This window comes from Barbatula barbatula (genome assembly GCF_947034865.1).
Source record: "Barbatula barbatula genome assembly, chromosome: 5".
In the NCBI taxonomy this organism is placed as follows: Eukaryota; Metazoa; Chordata; class Actinopteri; order Cypriniformes; family Nemacheilidae; genus Barbatula; species Barbatula barbatula.
In genome coordinates this window covers 9,373,516-9,390,868 of record NC_136769.1, presented here as the reverse complement: position 1 = coordinate 9,390,868, position 17,353 = coordinate 9,373,516, and the positions used below count along the sequence as shown (strand labels likewise).

The following is a 17,353-nucleotide window of genomic DNA, read 5'->3' as shown; positions in this document are numbered from 1 at the left end:
TTTCGTTAATGTTTATTTTAACATTTCCTTACACTTTTTAAAATCAAAGGTTACTGTCGTGTCCGTTAATGGACAATGAATCGAGCAAACTAAACCACTTGTTAACTGACTAAAATAAACGAAGATAAATGATGTAAATATATTGATTGACGGGAATTCGTGTTAGCGAATGCATTACATAATGTTAAATTATAGAAAACTATTACATAATATACCTACATGTCGATTGGCATTCAGAAGAGTAAAGCAGGAGCGGAAAAAACGTAAATGTTTTCTTATTTGTACAAAGAGAATCATCAACACTAAAGTTATTATGCAAAGAAGAACACGAGAGTGGGTTACTTGTTCAATCATTGAGTTCATCAAGGACATCAAGACGCTTTTCAAGGTCAATCGATGCTAGTCTTGCATTCAACACATTCAGGTTTGTTTTACAACATAAATGATTACATCTCAAACCTCATTGTTTCCACACTGAGCCAATTATATTCTATATCCACTTACCACATAATGTAATGCACACACAAAGCTTTTATAAATTGTTAAACCTTTCGTGTAGTAAACATCACGTCAAATGTCCTGACGAATCTCAATTATTCAAATTTGAAATTCTCTCTCGCACGCACGCACGTAGACATTCAATGACTAATAAGTACACAGTGCTCTTGTCTATTTCATATTTCGTTTTTACTTCTTTAAGGTTAGCAGAAAGCGTGTTAAATGAACATTTTATAAAAGGCTCAACATTAATGCAAATCCATCATGACCTCTCAAAAACAGAAAAACAATAAAAACACAAAGTCAGACGTTTTTGTACCAGACACGATGCTAACAAAACAATGCTTAAGTCGAGTGGGTAGAGACACTGAAACAGACTAGATGAGAGAAGACGGTCCATTTGTTTTTAAAACATCTCACAAGAATAAACATTATTATGGTCTGCACATTTTATCTATTTAGCAAGATTTTATTAGAAAGTGCATTTCATCCATTGATGGAGAAAGGAGAGAATCAGACACACGTAATGCAATGCCTAAAATTGATTGACAGCCACCTTAACCAATGTTAATAGGTATCAAGGGGCCGAATGACGTCTTACAATTTGTGACCTAACAAGTGATCCAACTCTATTAGTGTCCGATTCTCCCCATCTTTCACACACTGAACGTGATAATTCTTTGTCAGTTCCTTTTGTCAACCTTAAACTTGGCAGTAAAGTGCAGAGGACAGTCTATGAGAATGAACAAAATAACACAATCGATAGTCTGATTGACCAATTGCTTTCTCTGCGCTGCTATTTACTGTTACGCCTAACCAGACCCATTTTTACGCTCACACTTTTAACAATCATGTACCAGGAAAACAGAGCAACTAAAAAGCAGCTTTTGATACCAGCACCACAAAGAGATAAACACACACAAACAAACAGTCCTGCCCTACATTCTGTTTGAATACCTTAGAAACAAACCTTTTCCATTCTTCCAACACATCACACTCTCACAAACACGCATATCACCTCAACATACAAATCCGATTTCCTCTTAAAAATTCTCACAGAGTAAGTTTATCTACATTATACAAATAAAAATATTGGTTAAGTGAGTTAGATCAGATATAGCACATACAGTAAAACAATGAATCAAGGTTTTCCGCTTTAGTTACAGTCCTCCAATAACACATCACAGCATTGGTCTTTCTTAACAGTCTCAACCCCCGACTGAACACGCCAGAGAGCTACAGGCATTGTCCAGTCAGCACATTTTCATAAAAAGAAAGAAACTCCAATATTGGAATAAAATTGTCAACAACAACCACAATCAGGCGACAGAAAAGTTTCAGTCAAACGGACTACATGGAGTTTAAGTGCTGCATACTGTATGATAATGCATGTGTGTGTGTGTGTGTGTGTGTGTGTGTGCGCGCGCGTGTCAGTATGTCATTTCATAGAGTGTTTTGTGTAATAGGGAAGACCTGCATTTCTAAGAGGTTATTCTGCATTTTGTAGAAAAACTATTTGAAGTGGTGTTTTGGAAATGTAGACCTTTGACCTGTGAATGTTTGAACCCGTAGAACCTTTGCAACAGCAGCTGAGTTGATAAGAGACAGAAAAAACATGTTTTGTGCCATTAAAAATTGAATGACAACTTTTTGATCATCGTGATACACAACCAGAGTTTAAAGTGAGCTGAATCGGAGTAATGCGTCGGGAAGTTGATGTGTTTGTAATTTTTGAGTTAATTCGAGTTCAGTCTTCGAACAATCCAGTTTGGTCATGAAGGTTTTACATCTTCCTCAAACACATAACACAATCCACCAAGAGTAACCTTCTGCTTCTTCTTGTGCGAATAAGACAAGTGTGTAATGCAGAAATATGTCTGTCTGCTCCAATGAGCACCTGATATGAGCTGCATTAGTGAATATGTGTTAGTGGTGCTGTTGAGCGGTGCCCTGTCGCAGGTACACGTCCTCATGTGCGCAATGGTTTATTGGCTCGCTCTTAAAAAGAGCAGGAGGAGGGGGAAGGACAGAAGACTGCACTGAAACCTGCTGAGGAGGGTGGCTGGTCATGGGGGCGTGTCCTGTGTGATGGATCGGCGTGTGACCGTGCGCAGTGTGATGCTGTGCGGGTGCGGCCTGCATGTGCAAATGAGATAAGCCATGTGTGGTGACCGCTCTTTGTGGCAGGAGCCCAGTGGCTGGACTGATAATTCCAGGACCTACTGGCGCAATGGAGGGTGTCAGCTGAGTGGGTTGGGTCGGGCTGGGGGCGTGGCCCGATGACGAGGGCGTGTGGCTTGTGAGGTGAATTGGAAGTGCCATGGTGGCAGGCGGAAGGCACACCGGGCTCGTGACCCGAAAGCACTTCTCTTTGTGTGCCTTGAGCATGTTGGAAAAGCGAAAGCGCTGGCCGCAGATATCACAAGGGTACGGCTTTTCTCCTGTGTGTGTGCGGCGATGACGCTTCATGTTGGGACGACTGGTGAAACTCTTGCCGCATATTTCACAGATGAATGGCTTCTCACCTGCGAAGTAAAAATGATTTACGTTAAATGAAAAAAATTATAAGAACAGTTTTTTGGACTGGCAATGAGACTTCATAGGCAAATCATAAGTTGAGTGACTATTTATGGAAATCTTCACACTTTTCCATTTTGGTTTCAAGTTTTAATGTTTGAATCATTTTAAAGGGGCCATTTCATGAAAATCAGACTTTTTCCATGTTCAAGTGCTATGGGTCTCTGGGGCATCTACCAACTCAAAGACAATGTAGTAACTTTGTTTATGTGAGCCTATATATGTAAGCCTGTGAAAAAACAAACTGTTCAGATTTCGCTCCCCTTCTGACGTAGGTAGCCGCTTATAATATAAACGCTGCTTTTTCTGAACGTGTCCCCCCATGGCGCTGCCGCCATTTTTGTTTTGCGAAAGCGACATATGTGAACTAGTTCTGACACCATGGGAAATGGTAAGCAAAGCAGAGCAAAGCATGCCAACTACTCTGTTGTTAGTTGCACAAACCAGCACAGAACAATATTCCCAGCCTCACAGGAGACAAGAGAGTGATGCATTTATTTAGTTTTCAAAGGTGATCCTCCAGACTATTTGCAGCTTTGCCCTCATTCAAAGACATTGTAAGTACCGGTATTTTTTAAGTAAGAACTCAGGGACCTGTGGCAACTTGGGTGAAATGTCACTCTGAAATGTTGTCCGTTCACTCATATAAAGGAATGTATATAGCTTGTAAACACGCAACTGGATTGTCATAAAGATAACCTGCCGCTTTTTTTAGGAGTACATTCGCTTATAGACATACCTATCAACACTCTTGTTAGAATCTCCCGTTTTTCCACACCCATCTCCCACCACCCTCCCGTTTTGTTATTTCACCCATAAAAAACTGAAAAAGCTATATATCCAAAATGTGTTATATTTCCAAATATCTATGTTTGAAAGAGGATATGTCTGTGAACCCAACAGTTCATAAACTGCTTTTTACTTTGGGCATCTCATTTCCAGGCTTGCCAGTGCTTCCAAGAAGGCTGGGCTTTAAACATGTGGTGTGTTATTACAGAGAACCTGTAGACAATTTTAGGAGTGTTTAACCAAAAGGGTTTAACTGTGTCTTGAACACAGAGCTAAGAGCTGTGGAATACATGAAAAACATCAGAAAGCAGAACAAATGATGATGTTCAAGTTTTTAAGTACATTTTAAGTAATAACTATTAGAAAAGCCTGTCGTCCATTAATTTTGGGCCTGAGAGCAAATTATATTCATTTACAATGTCATCAGTTTTACAAGTCTGGTGTGAGAAGTGTGCTTTAAAGATAAACTTTGAAAATGATTTTTTCAAAATATATGGAACATGGCATTTTGTGATTGCGTGTTCGTGCACCTCACCTGTGTGCGTCTTCATGTGCTCATCAAAATACTGTTTCATGTTGAAGTCTTTGCCGCACCATTGGCACATAAACTGCTTGTGTCCTATGTGAATGCTCATATGAGACCGCAGCTGGTATTTATACTGGAACCTCTCATCGCAGTTCTGAAAACACACAGAAATAGACAGGGTGGGTGAATGTCGTTTCAACCTCGCATCAAATCAGAGCCAAACGAAAAAAAACAGTACGTTGTAATAAGACCACAATAACCTGTCATTACGGTTCATAACATCTGTCATTAAGAAACTATTTATAGGAATCAGGCCAACCCCAAAGGCACAGGCGCTCTCACTTCACTACATCCTTAAATAAATTACAAAGTCCCACCCTGACCACCCTCATGGGGTGTACACCCTGTAACAGTTGCCATAGAAAAGGTGCCACAGTGTAGTCAAATCCACAAAGATTTCAGTACAAATGGACGCTGTCTGAATTGGTTTCATTAAAATACTGGAACCTAATAAATGTCAAGACGTTGAAGGTGTGGTATCATGCTATGTGATGCATTATAGTTTTATTTAATTATAGTTTTATTCAATTAACACCGCATATAGGAATTTATAGTCTGTCTGATATTTGACCTGTGTTTTGACTTGCGTAACCTTATATGTTTTGCTTATAGTCAATGTTTTCTTGTACAGCTGCTTTGTAACAATAAAAATTGTAAAAAGCGCTATATGAATAAAGCTGACTTGACTGACTTCTTCAGACTGTCAAACATACTGGCTTTTCATGCTTAACATGGTCATCTTCTTAAAAAGCTAGTTAGACTTATTACGTAGTATTTATGTGCTTGATGCACTCCCCCAGCACTACAACTTGTTTCGGAAAGTTTTTTAAAAGTCTTTAAAAGAAAGGATCCCTGTTACGTAACAGGGGTCCTGCTACTTTTATTGGCCATTCTCCCGGAAAAGCATGCCCATGCATGAACCAGAGATTCAACGGAAGAGCACACCCATCAGTGTGTGTCATTCCAGGAGAAGCTGTAGTGAGCGCCACAGTGTGTGATAGTTTATTGTAGTTGTTTTCGACCATGAGCTTATAATGGCACCAAAGAAGTGTGTTTTGGGATGTGAGGGGAAAAAAGCCTAGTTCAGTGTAGTGAGGTAGGCGGGACGAGAGCCAGGATTCGAGGCCGGTGCTTGAGTGATTACGAGAATTGAAGAGAATCATTTAAGCTGAAATAACAGTTATAAAAAACAGCTTCCTCATATAAATGTATGAGTACACAAAGGTCTTGCCATAGACACAAAGTTCTTTGAGAAAGTTCCAGTCTGACGGCGACACTGGTTTAAAAATTTGTCCAACAACTTTAGCAAACAGGAATACAACAAACTTTTTATGAACTGAACTAACCTACACCTTTATTCTCTAGCTTATTTGAACATATGGAAATACAGTTTTGGACATGTCAACATTCTGCTGTGGACATGGGGTTTTACAGTGATCCGGTAAAGCAAACACCAAATATGAAAACCAAACAGAAAACATAAATATGGATAGAGTCATATTTATAATTATCATTATTTGCTTAATACAGTGAGTTTCAAATAAAGTGTCAGCCAGCCATTAATTCACATCTAGAGTAGACACAAAAACCCACCAATAAGAGAGAGGGGGAGAGAGAAGGTGATCAGGTCTGACACAAGGGTTCTTGTTTAATACAAACTAGCACAGTGTAGGTGACTCTAGATATACAGTTTCGTTGTTAATTTACCAAATATTCACCACAGAATGCTACGACTGAAAATCAAATATGTAATGGCTCCTAAATTATGGAACGATCTGCCTCTTCATGTCAAGCAGGCTTCTTCGTTGCCTGTTTTTAAATCCGTCTTAAAACCCATCTTTACACTGTGGCCTTTAATACCTAGTAAGATGTTATATAGTCCAGTAAAATATTTATTTGGGATTGCTTATTGCGCCGAGATTATTTTTCATGTTCTCTGTTTTATAACATTTTTATTGTTGTATTATATGTGTAACTGTGCAAATTGTGCGAGCTTCTAGATTTTTTAATATAATGTCTTAATTTCTGTACAGCACTTTGGTCAGCTTTGGCTGTGTAAAGCGCTTAATCAAAAAGTTGGATTGGATTGAAATACCTAGAGAATAATATTGAGTAATTACTAGTGTTGTGTTATAGGACGACTTAAGACTTAAAGGGACAGTTCACAGTAGCGATATATCGCGTAATTCTTATGCTCAGTTTCCTCAATGAATTATGGTTAAATGCCGCAACATCCGAAAGCTGGAGGGTGCTCTCGTGCAGAAGCTCCGAATATGGGATACAGAAGAAGAACGATTTACACACGCACGCAGTGTAAATCGTTCATTTTCACTACACTACTGTTCACTACTTTTTACCCACAAAGCATTCTGATTTTTAGTGTATATGCGACGTACACTAAGATTTCCCATGATACGCCAAGAATCAACTATTTGATTAGAATCAGCTGGAGGAGAATGACCGTAAATGCTGTTAACGTGACAAAGTGTTTACCATTTTACAACACAATCAATAAAGTATGGAAGTAGGTGATTTCAGACGCAGTAACACACACATGCTGCGTCCGAAATCGCAAACTTTTCTATCCCATGATGCCACAGGAGCGGAGCAAAGGTAAAATTTCACAAGTAAATCACAAAAATATAGCAGAAAACTTTAAGGCGGATGTCCATTTTTTATTTAAGTACCGATAAATGAGTTTCTTGAGACTAAATTGTATGTTGTTAATACATCATAGGTCAAAGAGTATACGGGTCACATGACCATAAAACATGGCGGATGCAGTATGTCCGAAATGTATTCATACTACAACCACTCAAACTATATAGAACGTACTGTATTAACGCCCGATAGGTAGGTACTTGTTTAAATTCAGTACGTACTGTCACAATATGCAATTTTGGACGCAGCCACATAAATGGCAAGGGTGATATTCTATCGCTGTTCTTCATACCTTTTCAGGTATTTTCATGATAATAAAGTATATTTATAAAGACAATGTTTGACGAGTGTTGCTTTTTCAAATTCACGTATAAATGACTTAATTCTGTAGTGATTTTAGATCGAGCAGTACTTCCTACTTTACATTTGGCAGACGCTAAGTGACTTACATTGCATTATCATATACATTTATACATAGCTATGTGCAATCCCCTGGGATTGAACCCACAACCTTGTGTTGTTAACGCAATGCTCTTACCACTGACCTGCAGGATCCTATCGACATGTATAATAAGTGTGAATCGCAATATATATCGCCCAGCCCTAGTTCACACTCTGTCATCATTTGCTCACCCTCAAGTTGTTCCAAATCTGTATAAATGAGCATATAGGAGGTGCCCAAGAACTGTTTGGTTACAAGCATTCTTTAAAATATCTTTCTTTGTGTTCATTAGAACAAAGAAATGTGTACAGATATGGAACAATTTGAGGGTAAGTAAATGAAGACAGAATTTTCATATTTGGGTGAACTGTTCCTTTAAGATTCTTTTCTGAACGCAGTGTTTTACACAGTGTGTGTGTTGGTTCATACCTCACAACGGAAGGGCTTTTCCCCTGAATGCTGGAGTGAATGCACTTTCAGGGACATGCTGCGCTTGAAAGACTTGCCACAGGTTTCACAGGTAAATGGCATGTCCTTTGTGTGAGCTAGAGACAGAAACAACATCTGCTGTATTACACACAAATATGCTTCAATAGTGTGTATGTGATTAAATCCTTTTAAAGCACTTGCAACTCTCTCTGCATGTTAAGCTATAAAAAGGTATCTTAAGAATTCAGTAGCATGGAATTGAAGCGTGCCTGTGTAAACAGTTACGTACCGACCATGTGCTTGCGAACATGGGCCATGGTGTAGAATTTCTTCTCACAAATCTCACAGGCAAATTTCTTCTCGGCAAAGCCATGAACAATCTTAATGTGCTCATGGAGGGACCACAGCTTCTTAAAAGACTTGTTACATGACACACACTGGGGAAACACACAGATACACACAATGGATTGCTTTGCAAGTACCTATTTAGAAGCAGTGGTGCTAAACCTGGCTGAAGTCTCCACCTGCTGGTCGGCACTTACATTGGCAGGTTTTACACATTCCAAACCGCTCATGGCCTCATATCTCGCAAATCTACTGGCTTACTGATGTAAAACTATACATTCATCGCTGAATATCTGTATATATGAAACATTCACTAACATCGTAATTGGAAAATATTGTCTTTGAAGAATCCTTTTTTATTACCTGAATGTTCTTCTCACAGTCAGTCTGCTGATGCAGGGCAAGTTCACTTTCCAGCACAAACTTCTTCCCGCACTTGTCGCAGATCTGCATGCGTCTGTGCGTGACATTCATGTGTTTCTCCAGGTACCAGCGAGAAGTAAATACACGTGGACATTTTTCACATGCTAGCGTCTCTTTCTCCTCGCCCTCTCCCTTGGGCCCTCCCGTTGCTCCTGAGGCAGAGGCTTTTGCTTTCTTGGCAGATCTACGCTTTTGGGGAGGGGCCTCAGTTGTTTTCCTCCGCCCCCTTGTTGTCATGCCGGTGGTCGCTGTAGCTGCACCTCCTTTCGATGGTGCGGTTACACGGTGGCTTTTCCGTCGCAGCGGAGCAGCCTCCTGACCCCTGTTTGCCCGTTGTGCTCTTGTTTGGCAACTGTTGTTCTCCTCTTCCTCGTCTTCATCCTCATCCACCTCATCCAGAGACTCCTCTGCACTGTCGTCGTCATCTTCGCTATCATCTTCCTCTGTTTCGTCCTCCACATCCTCTTCCTCCTCCTCCTCACTGTTGCTTTTATCATCTCCCACAGCGTTAGGACTCTCCGCGTCGTCTCCCTTGGACACATGTAAAGTCTGATTATTCAGGTTGACCTCCACGATGATCTGACCTGGTTTAATCTCGCCCTCCGCCCCTACTCCATCTTCACCTTCTGAATCTTCCGACGTCCCCCTATTTCTGCTCCGCTGCGCCCCCTTCATTGCAGACGTGGCAGAGTTTTCCCTGTAAAACTGTTGAGTCTGGGAGGGGTGAAGATTTATCTCGGAGGTCATCTGTGGGTCGGGTCTAACGGCCATAGTGTTGTCGATGACCACTGAAAACTGTTTGGACGCAACGTCTCGTTTGTAAAGTTTGGCTGAAAGTTCGGCATCAAGAGTCGAGGTGTTGTGGAAGTAGGTTTGAGAGGGCTGGGTCAGTTGTCCCTCCTCCTGAGACATCGTCTCTGGGCCAGGCACCGCCTCTTTAAGTGTTAGACTTGCCGATTTCATCGGCAGCCGTTTGCTCGAGTGGAGTAAAATGTTCAAAGTGTTTTTCTCTTGAAGTTTCACACAAACCACTAGTTCCTGCCAAGGAGATACAGGGAGCAACGTACCCCTCCTCCCCAGTGAATGAGAGGAGGGCAAGACAAACTAGAGGGGAGGAAAGGCAAACGGAAAAGAGTGGAATGGGGACAGACCCCAAAACAGTTAGCCTAGCCCAAGTTGAGCCTCCATGGCTTTGCTATGGCATTAAAAAGAAAAACTGATTTCTAATTTCCTCTCAAAGTTCTCACATGAAGTGTATCTTACTGTGCACCTACACACGGCTTCTGAATCCAATCCCTTGTTGCTTCAGATCTGTGTGTCAGTCTCAACAGCGCCTCATTTCATTTGCAAAGGAACGGCGGCAACTGTTCTGCAATCTCTGCTGAATCAGACACAAAAGCTGCCTCCTCTCTGTCTCCGTTTTGACGGTGTCTCCCAGCCGCCGGCTTTAGTGCTCTGATCTTGCAGTCATTATCAACGGATTCAAATCAGAACCCTGCAGCCAGACACTACCTGAAAGAGACCAAAACAATGTGAAGGGTTAGAAAAGGATTTAAAAAAAAAGGATGGCTCAGCCGCGACACGTTTAATTGTGTACATCAAAGTGGGTTGAGTGAACCACAACCGCTACCATTGAAACAACACGAGTTGGATGTAATCAAAACATATTGAAAAACGTGTATAATACCGCTTATTAACGCACATCGTAGTAACAGCCATCATGTCTAGTCAATGCAGTGACAGTCATCGAGTTTAAACTTCTTGTCCCCAAATCAGGTGTCACATCCTTTAAGTGTGAGTGTGTTTGTGTGTGAGAGAGAGAAAGAAAACTGAAACTGTAGCCTGGTTAAGGTGTTGAGATCTAGAATCTCACTACTAATCAGATACACACATCAAACCACAACCGTTTCGCATCACTGTGTAAGCGTATGTGAGCAACATTTTTATTTAAACCACATGAAGCCGAGTAAACACACAAACACAAATATTGCACATGTTCTCACACATTCTCATATTCTTACCTATATCATACAACAAGTTGAGATTTGATGATATAAACCGAATTTTTTGTTAATTGCCACTTCAATCGATTTCTCCAGATAAACTAAATATAACTTATATTACTACATTTGAACAGTTTGCGGGGGATTATAAACAAAATTATTAAATTAACAGCATTGTTTCTTTCTTCACCCAGAAAGGAATATTCTATAATAATTTTTATTTCATCATGTCATTTCAAAGATATTTTACAAAGATATTTTAAAGATTGTTGGCAGCCAACCAACATGGCCCTCGTTGATTTCCATTGTACCAGACATTTTTCAAAATATCTTCTTTTGTGGTCCACAGAAAAGTAATATACATGTTTTTAACCACATGAGGGTGAATAAATTTGAGATTTTTTTGGTATCCCTTCAAGCCACAGGACTCGTGAGGAATCATTCACAAATAGCACTGGACAAATTCTGTGACGTGAGCAATAATAAAATATATAACCCCACAGAACGGAAACCAATACAACTAACTACCCAAGCGTTTCATGTGTGTTTCTTCTGTATAACACTCACTCTACAAACGGGACACTTTCAACCGACGACGGGAACAGTTACACACTCAAGAACCAAAATGAGACCACAAGTTTCATTGTGAGTGATCCGACTGCGATTTTATGTGTGAGCACTCAAGGAATCCTTTACAAGACCAATTCCCTGATCAACGGCTCCTGCGCACCCTTACAACAGTGATGCTGTTAACCCCTACAAGGTGAAAACAGACCCCACCTTATATGGTGAGTCAGCACGGTCAAAAACAAGACAACAGCAGCCACAAACAGGAAAATAGCTCTGTTTATCCGCTCTACTCTCAACGGCACCAGCATTGACTTCCTGAGTATCTGTGAACGTCTCTTCTGTGTATGCGTGTGCCAAGCCTGCTTGCTCGTGTGAACTCAACAAATGTTTCAATTAAATACGGACTGTTCTTCAATAATACTTCATTGTACAGCACTGATATGACATCCATTACAGGATCGTTTAAAGCCTTGTGACCACAGAGATAATCACAGTCTGGTTATAGAGCTATGTCAAGACATTCACGTGACTTACATTCATCTACATCTTAAATAACAACACACGTATTTCTACGAAATCCAGCCAACTGGTCTGTGTAATTCACAGCCAAGTGAGTCAGCACAGGTTTTATTCTTTGCTTGAGAGCTAGACAGACATGACAATATGAGGCCTTCCACTGCCTGAGTGCAGTCAGGTGAAAGCTAACCTTTAAAACCAAGTATTCTTTGGAAAACGTCTAGTAATCATGGTCTGCTCAGATTCCTAAAGGTGCATGAGAATGTCTAGATGAAAAGTATTTAGTTTCTCATCGTAATAGAAAATGTTACATGTATATGTTTAGTGGGTTATATAAGGAATGTATGCACTGTTCAAAACATGACTATCATGAGTATAAGTAGTGTGCATTTGAGGGTGGGGTGTCATTAATTGAGGACTTTAAGAAACAGTTAGACCAGTTTCTCAAATGTACGATTCAAAAGAGGAAGTGGGTAATGTACGTTTCATTTAAAGGTTCATGTGACATATATAGAACAAAGATCAGATCTTTAAAGATGTGTTTCGTTAACAAAAATAACTTTGATTGCATAAACACGAATACTATTTGAATATGAATAGAGAGACCGGTGTAAAACCAATGAAGCATGGCAACCGGTGACATAATTATACTGCAGATCGTCCATTCCGAAAAGCTGTGATACAACAACAGTTTACACTACCAAACCCACCAACACAAATAAAACAATATGCTCATCAACAAACACCTACAAACAGGTAAACACAAACCCACACAATACAGCCACGTGCACACACCTCTACCTTTCTTCCTGTGCGCTTTGAAACTTTCTGAGAAGTGGAGAGCGCAGGCTATGTGACCACATGATGGGTGCGTAGGGGGTCACAACTTATAGTGCAAGCATGCAGTGAAGTTTTAGGAAGGTTGCCAGGAAAGTTCTAACACATCGATATATACCAAACAGAGCTACTTCAATTCCACTTCAAACATCAAGCATGTATGGTTGCGTTCTTTAGCCTCCTATAGGTTTGTGCAAACAAGCTTCCAGTACAATCATGACCGTGACTCTTTTGGCACCCTTTTTGGCCAAATGTTCAATTATGCATAATATCTGAGAAAGAAAAAAAGCCATGCAACCATCGGAAGGACGCAAGCAGGTCTTCAATTGCTGCAACACATAGACACTTTTAAAGAGGAAGTTAAGTTTAAACGCTCTACTTCATTCAGACATGCACAAGAACGCAAGGTCGGTGTGTTTGCATATTATGTGCAACACATGGATTATAAATCTAGAGTGTGATCAAGTCCCCTGTCAGCAAAGAACAGATCATGCAGTGCACATGCGAAAGCGTCAAAAGACAATACCCACATCATGTTTCTCACTTAAAGACAGACCGTTGCAGCTGAAGTTTCACAACGCGTCAGGCTGCTCCTCTCATCACCCTGAACAAGTAGGAGGATGATAGCGGTGACTAATTCCGGGTTTCCTCACACATAAAAAGCAAGCTGCTTTGATGTGGGTGACAATCCCAGAATTTAAATCTCTACAACCAGGCAAATGACTCGATTTAAGCTTAAATCCTACAATCAATCGTCACAGAGGATTAGGAAGCTGTACTAAGTATACCAGCATTTCACCTCTTTGTCAACCGCAAATAAAAAAAGATTTGATTTCATCAAATCAGCCATCAAAAACCACTTCAATTCACTTTAATCTCTATGGTTAATTTGGCAAAGAAAATAAGATGTCAGGGTCACATTGGCAGGTTGATCTAGGGAAAAGGGAATTGTGCACTATGAGTAGCAAGATGTTAGTTTGAGCATGCTAAAATAATTCTCAAATTGTAAAAAAAAAAGTTTTGATGTCAACAACACAATTCTGATCTGGTCTTTTTCTACTTACATTTTAATTTAAATGTATGCATTTGGCAGACACTTTATCCAAAGCAACTTACATTGCATTATACTGTAAATTTGTTTCCAAGTGTCGCAATCCCTGGGATCGTACCCATGACCATGGTGTTGCTAAAACCATGCTTTAACCACTTAGCTACAGGAAAGCCTTGTCTTTGACTTGACCTTCCTCTTGTTCTCTTCATCATCATTTACCTCGTCTAGGCCTTGATCTGAACTCCAAATTTGCAGCCCCTTTTATTTATTCAAGCAAAACACAATGACAGTACGGAGAATCTACAACCGTAACGCACTTTCATGACAGACTGCGATGCTCATTGAGTGCTGTTATGCAACTGTATTAACCACAAGCAAGCCGAGTCACACACTACTACCTTCAAATTTACCCACCAAGCCAAAGCCTTTAATATGGGTGGTAAAGTATTTCTAAACACAAAAATTCAGGTGCTTCAGACACAAGAGTCCACTAAAAACTCACAAAAGTCTGGGCCAATGATTCTGTCCTAAAGTGATAGTTCACCCAAAAATAATTGCTACTGACTTGCATTGGTTTTGTGTACATAAAACGAAGTTAATGAGAATTCGATTACCAATATTCTTCAAAATATATTTTGTGTTTTGCAGAAGGAATTCATAGAGGTTTGATATGTCAAGAAGGTGAGTAAATGATGACAGAATTTTAACACGTTTGGTTGTTTTCTAGAAGATTAACCTACAATGGCTTACGTATAGTTGGCTCCACATATTGAATTTGAATCCAAATTAAAGGGATACTTCACCCAAAAATTAAAATTCTGTCATCATTTACTCACCCTCACCAATTTCTTTGTTCTGATGAACACAGAGAAAGATATTTTGAAGAATGCTTAGAACCAGACAGATTTCCACCCACATTGACCAGCATTGTAGGAAAAACCAATGGAGTCAAAAGTGTTTGCTGCAACAGAAAAAGTATTACAAAGTAATTTTTCCTAAAATAAATTTTTTGGGTGAAGTATCACTTTAAGGTACAGAGCTTTTCTACAGCAGGAAATATGCCACATCTGCATAGACCTGAGGCAAAGAAGCTTTACAGCTAAAAAATAATATGGTTGCCATATTTCAAATAAAATGCCTACCTAAAGTAACCGAGATGTTGCGAACAGTGCAACATCATTTTGAAGGCTCTTTATTTACAAAATATGTATACTGACAGTGGGTCCCAAAATAAAATGTGTTGTTTTCTGCATAACATAATACCCACAAACAATCAAAACTTTTCCTCATTGTAATCTACCACCACATGGCGGTTATTCCAATGTCACATTAGGGCTGCTCAATCATTACAAAAATCATAATCACAAATGTTTTGGCCAATATTGAGATCCGATTATTTCACACGACTACTCATTAACCTTCAAAGCAACGTAGAAAAATGAAAAAACTTATTTTCAGATAAATTCACAGTTTAAAAGCAAAGAAATAGCACAGCTGGACCACTGTAAAGCAAAGGGTGCGCTGTGGATTTATACCATGGGGGATCCTTGCAAAATGCAATGTGGCACTATAATAGTTTTACCTTGAATATTTTGTTTATGTAATTTTGTAAATTGTCAATTACGATTAAACAAGCCCTATGTCACAGCACACGAATTCCTCTTAAATGATTCTGTCCTCAGATTCAGTAACAATGTTTAGACAAAAGGTTTTCAAGGAAACATACAGGCATACCTACATCAAACTATAAACACTTGACCTTCACACTTTCATAGCACAACCAGGCAGAAACTCTTTCAGACAAATTCGAGATTCACCTCCCTGAAACAGTCACCCCCATGTGATATTTTAAAACCCAGGACAAATGATCACATCGTGAAATGTTATAAGCTGAAAAATATATTTAATATTATAGTCGAAATCAATCGTGGGAACTGAATAAACGGTAACATTTTTAAATAAAAGGGGACGTTTCACAAATCCTAGCCTAATCAAAGACTTCTGGGTGAAAGATGCCCGGGCAGGCATGCGACTCGAGTGGTGCATGGACAGATCACGACTTTGCCAATATACCTTTTATTTGAAAAACAATGTGAACTTAAATGTGGGTAAAACAATTTGCAAGATTCCCTCCCTCGACAGCAGCAACTTGAGCTAATGCCGCTTAGCAACTCTGCAGTTTGAGAAGGGCCTAGCACGCATCTACAACACCCCACCAAACTCCGACACCTCCACCACAATAATGAGAAACATAGTGCGTAACGTTAATTCGTGCACACCGCAATGTTACAATATTTAGCGTAGTCGCAAGGGCGTGGAGCAACTCACTGGCAAAGAGTAACTTTTTGGGGGAAAGCGACGCAAAGAAAGGGTTAAACTGGAGGATACATTGGTTGGTCGGGACGGCAGGCGTGCAGGCCGTTCGGCTAGCAGAGCTAACAGGCCAGTACACATACAGTTGCGTGCACTGGACTTAAGCTACCGCGGGACCTGATTTTGCTAAATTGTAGTATGCAAAAGGATCAGTGACTTTTAGCGGTAACTCCGAAGAAATCTCGACAAAGAACACGCAGCGACAACAGGATATTTAACTATTTGGTACATAGCAGGCTAACGTCTTCGTCGTGGACGACTTTCACTTTTTACACCTTTAAAACCGCCCAGATTTATGTCGACTCCGGGAATGTTTTCCGATTCATACGGTCACGTCTGCGTGCGTTCTGCAAACTGGCGTGACAATTTGCAATAATCGCAAAGCGTCTGTAAGCACAACCGAACAGGTCGAGAAAACAATAACATTTTGACGACCCCACTTGCCGAACAAAAAACGAATAACTCACGCCGTGCATTGTTTGTCACTATGACAACATCGTACCTTCACAGGCGTCCAAAAAGGATTTCCTTGTTGTCGTTTTGTATTTTTTTTGCATATGGCGAACAACTGTCATCGTGGACAAATGCAAAAGCAGAAATTAACTTGTAACGTAAGCGAGCTCTTCGTCGGAGTACTCACCCGAGGAACGAGCGCCCTCTCCCTCATACCGCGCACCTCAAGTTGAAGGGTTCGGATGAAACGCAACACCGCTCTTTATTTTCTTCGGACAAACTGCTCCTTGCCATGTGTCCTGAGCATTTGCGACGAGTTTGCATTCGCGTGCATGACCAGACATTTGTGAATAGTTTGGGTTTGAGGCTAAATAGTACCAAACCACCGCTGTTAACGTTTAAAAGCCATCGCTACGTGGCTGGCCTAGGTTTCGCGCATCAACCATCCTCCTTGGTTTATTCGAGGCGCCGCGCGGGTGTCTGTGGTGTATAAAGCGCGCGTAGTGTCGGTGTTTTTTCAGCTTCTCAAAGACCAGAAAGCGTTCAATGCGCGCGCCCGTCTTCCTCCCTGCGGCGAACCACCTTGAGTAAAGTGTCTTCTCTTGATGGAGCGCTCGTCAAATACCGTGCAGCAGAGACAGAGATGAAGTTTGTTAAAAAACACCCAAATAATTGTAAATAACTTGGTCTTTGTCGCTTTGTTATTTCAGGCATACGGACAGCTAAGGGATATCAGGATAAAATTAAATAGTTTTATTTGTCGTTTAATTTACTGTATAGTGAATAAAAGAAGCCTCATT

At 40.3% G+C, this 17,353-nt stretch overlaps 1 protein-coding gene across 2 annotated transcripts; it reads right to left on the bottom strand.

Annotated features, from left to right (window-relative positions):
• Positions 1–7: 7 nt before the first annotated feature.
• znf652 (zinc finger protein 652) lies at positions 8–17,229 on the bottom strand. Of its 2 annotated transcripts, none has more exons than XM_079456207.1 (6): positions 16,741–17,229; positions 8,691–10,262; positions 8,272–8,419; positions 7,983–8,098; positions 4,400–4,544; positions 8–3,023 (listed from the first exon to the last, which is right to left on the bottom strand). In XM_079456207.1, exons 2-6 carry the CDS (start codon positions 9,711–9,713, stop codon positions 2,425–2,427), a joined length of 2,031 nt encoding a protein of 676 aa, XP_079312333.1. In that variant the 5' UTR covers positions 9,714–10,262; positions 16,741–17,229; the 3' UTR covers positions 8–2,424. The 2 variants fall into 2 exon arrangements, with proteins under 2 accessions (XP_079312333.1, XP_079312334.1); XM_079456208.1 differs by having other exon boundaries at positions 16,603–16,765.
• Between the last annotated feature and the right edge of the window lie 124 nt (positions 17,230–17,353).

Bases quoted from the DNA above. Each gene is read 5' to 3' on its own strand.
- znf652 (XM_079456207.1), bottom strand. From the start codon at position 9,713: ATGAAATCGGCAAGTCTAACACTTAAAGAGGCGGTGCCTGGCCCAGAG. The intron at 8,099-8,271 runs GTACGTAACTGT...TTCTGTCTCTAG, and splicing joins TGTTCGCAAGCACATGGTCG to CTCACACAAAGGACATGCCA. The intron at 3,024-4,399 runs GTGAGGTGCACG...TTTACTTCGCAG, and splicing joins GCACATGAAGACGCACACAG to GTGAGAAGCCATTCATCTGT.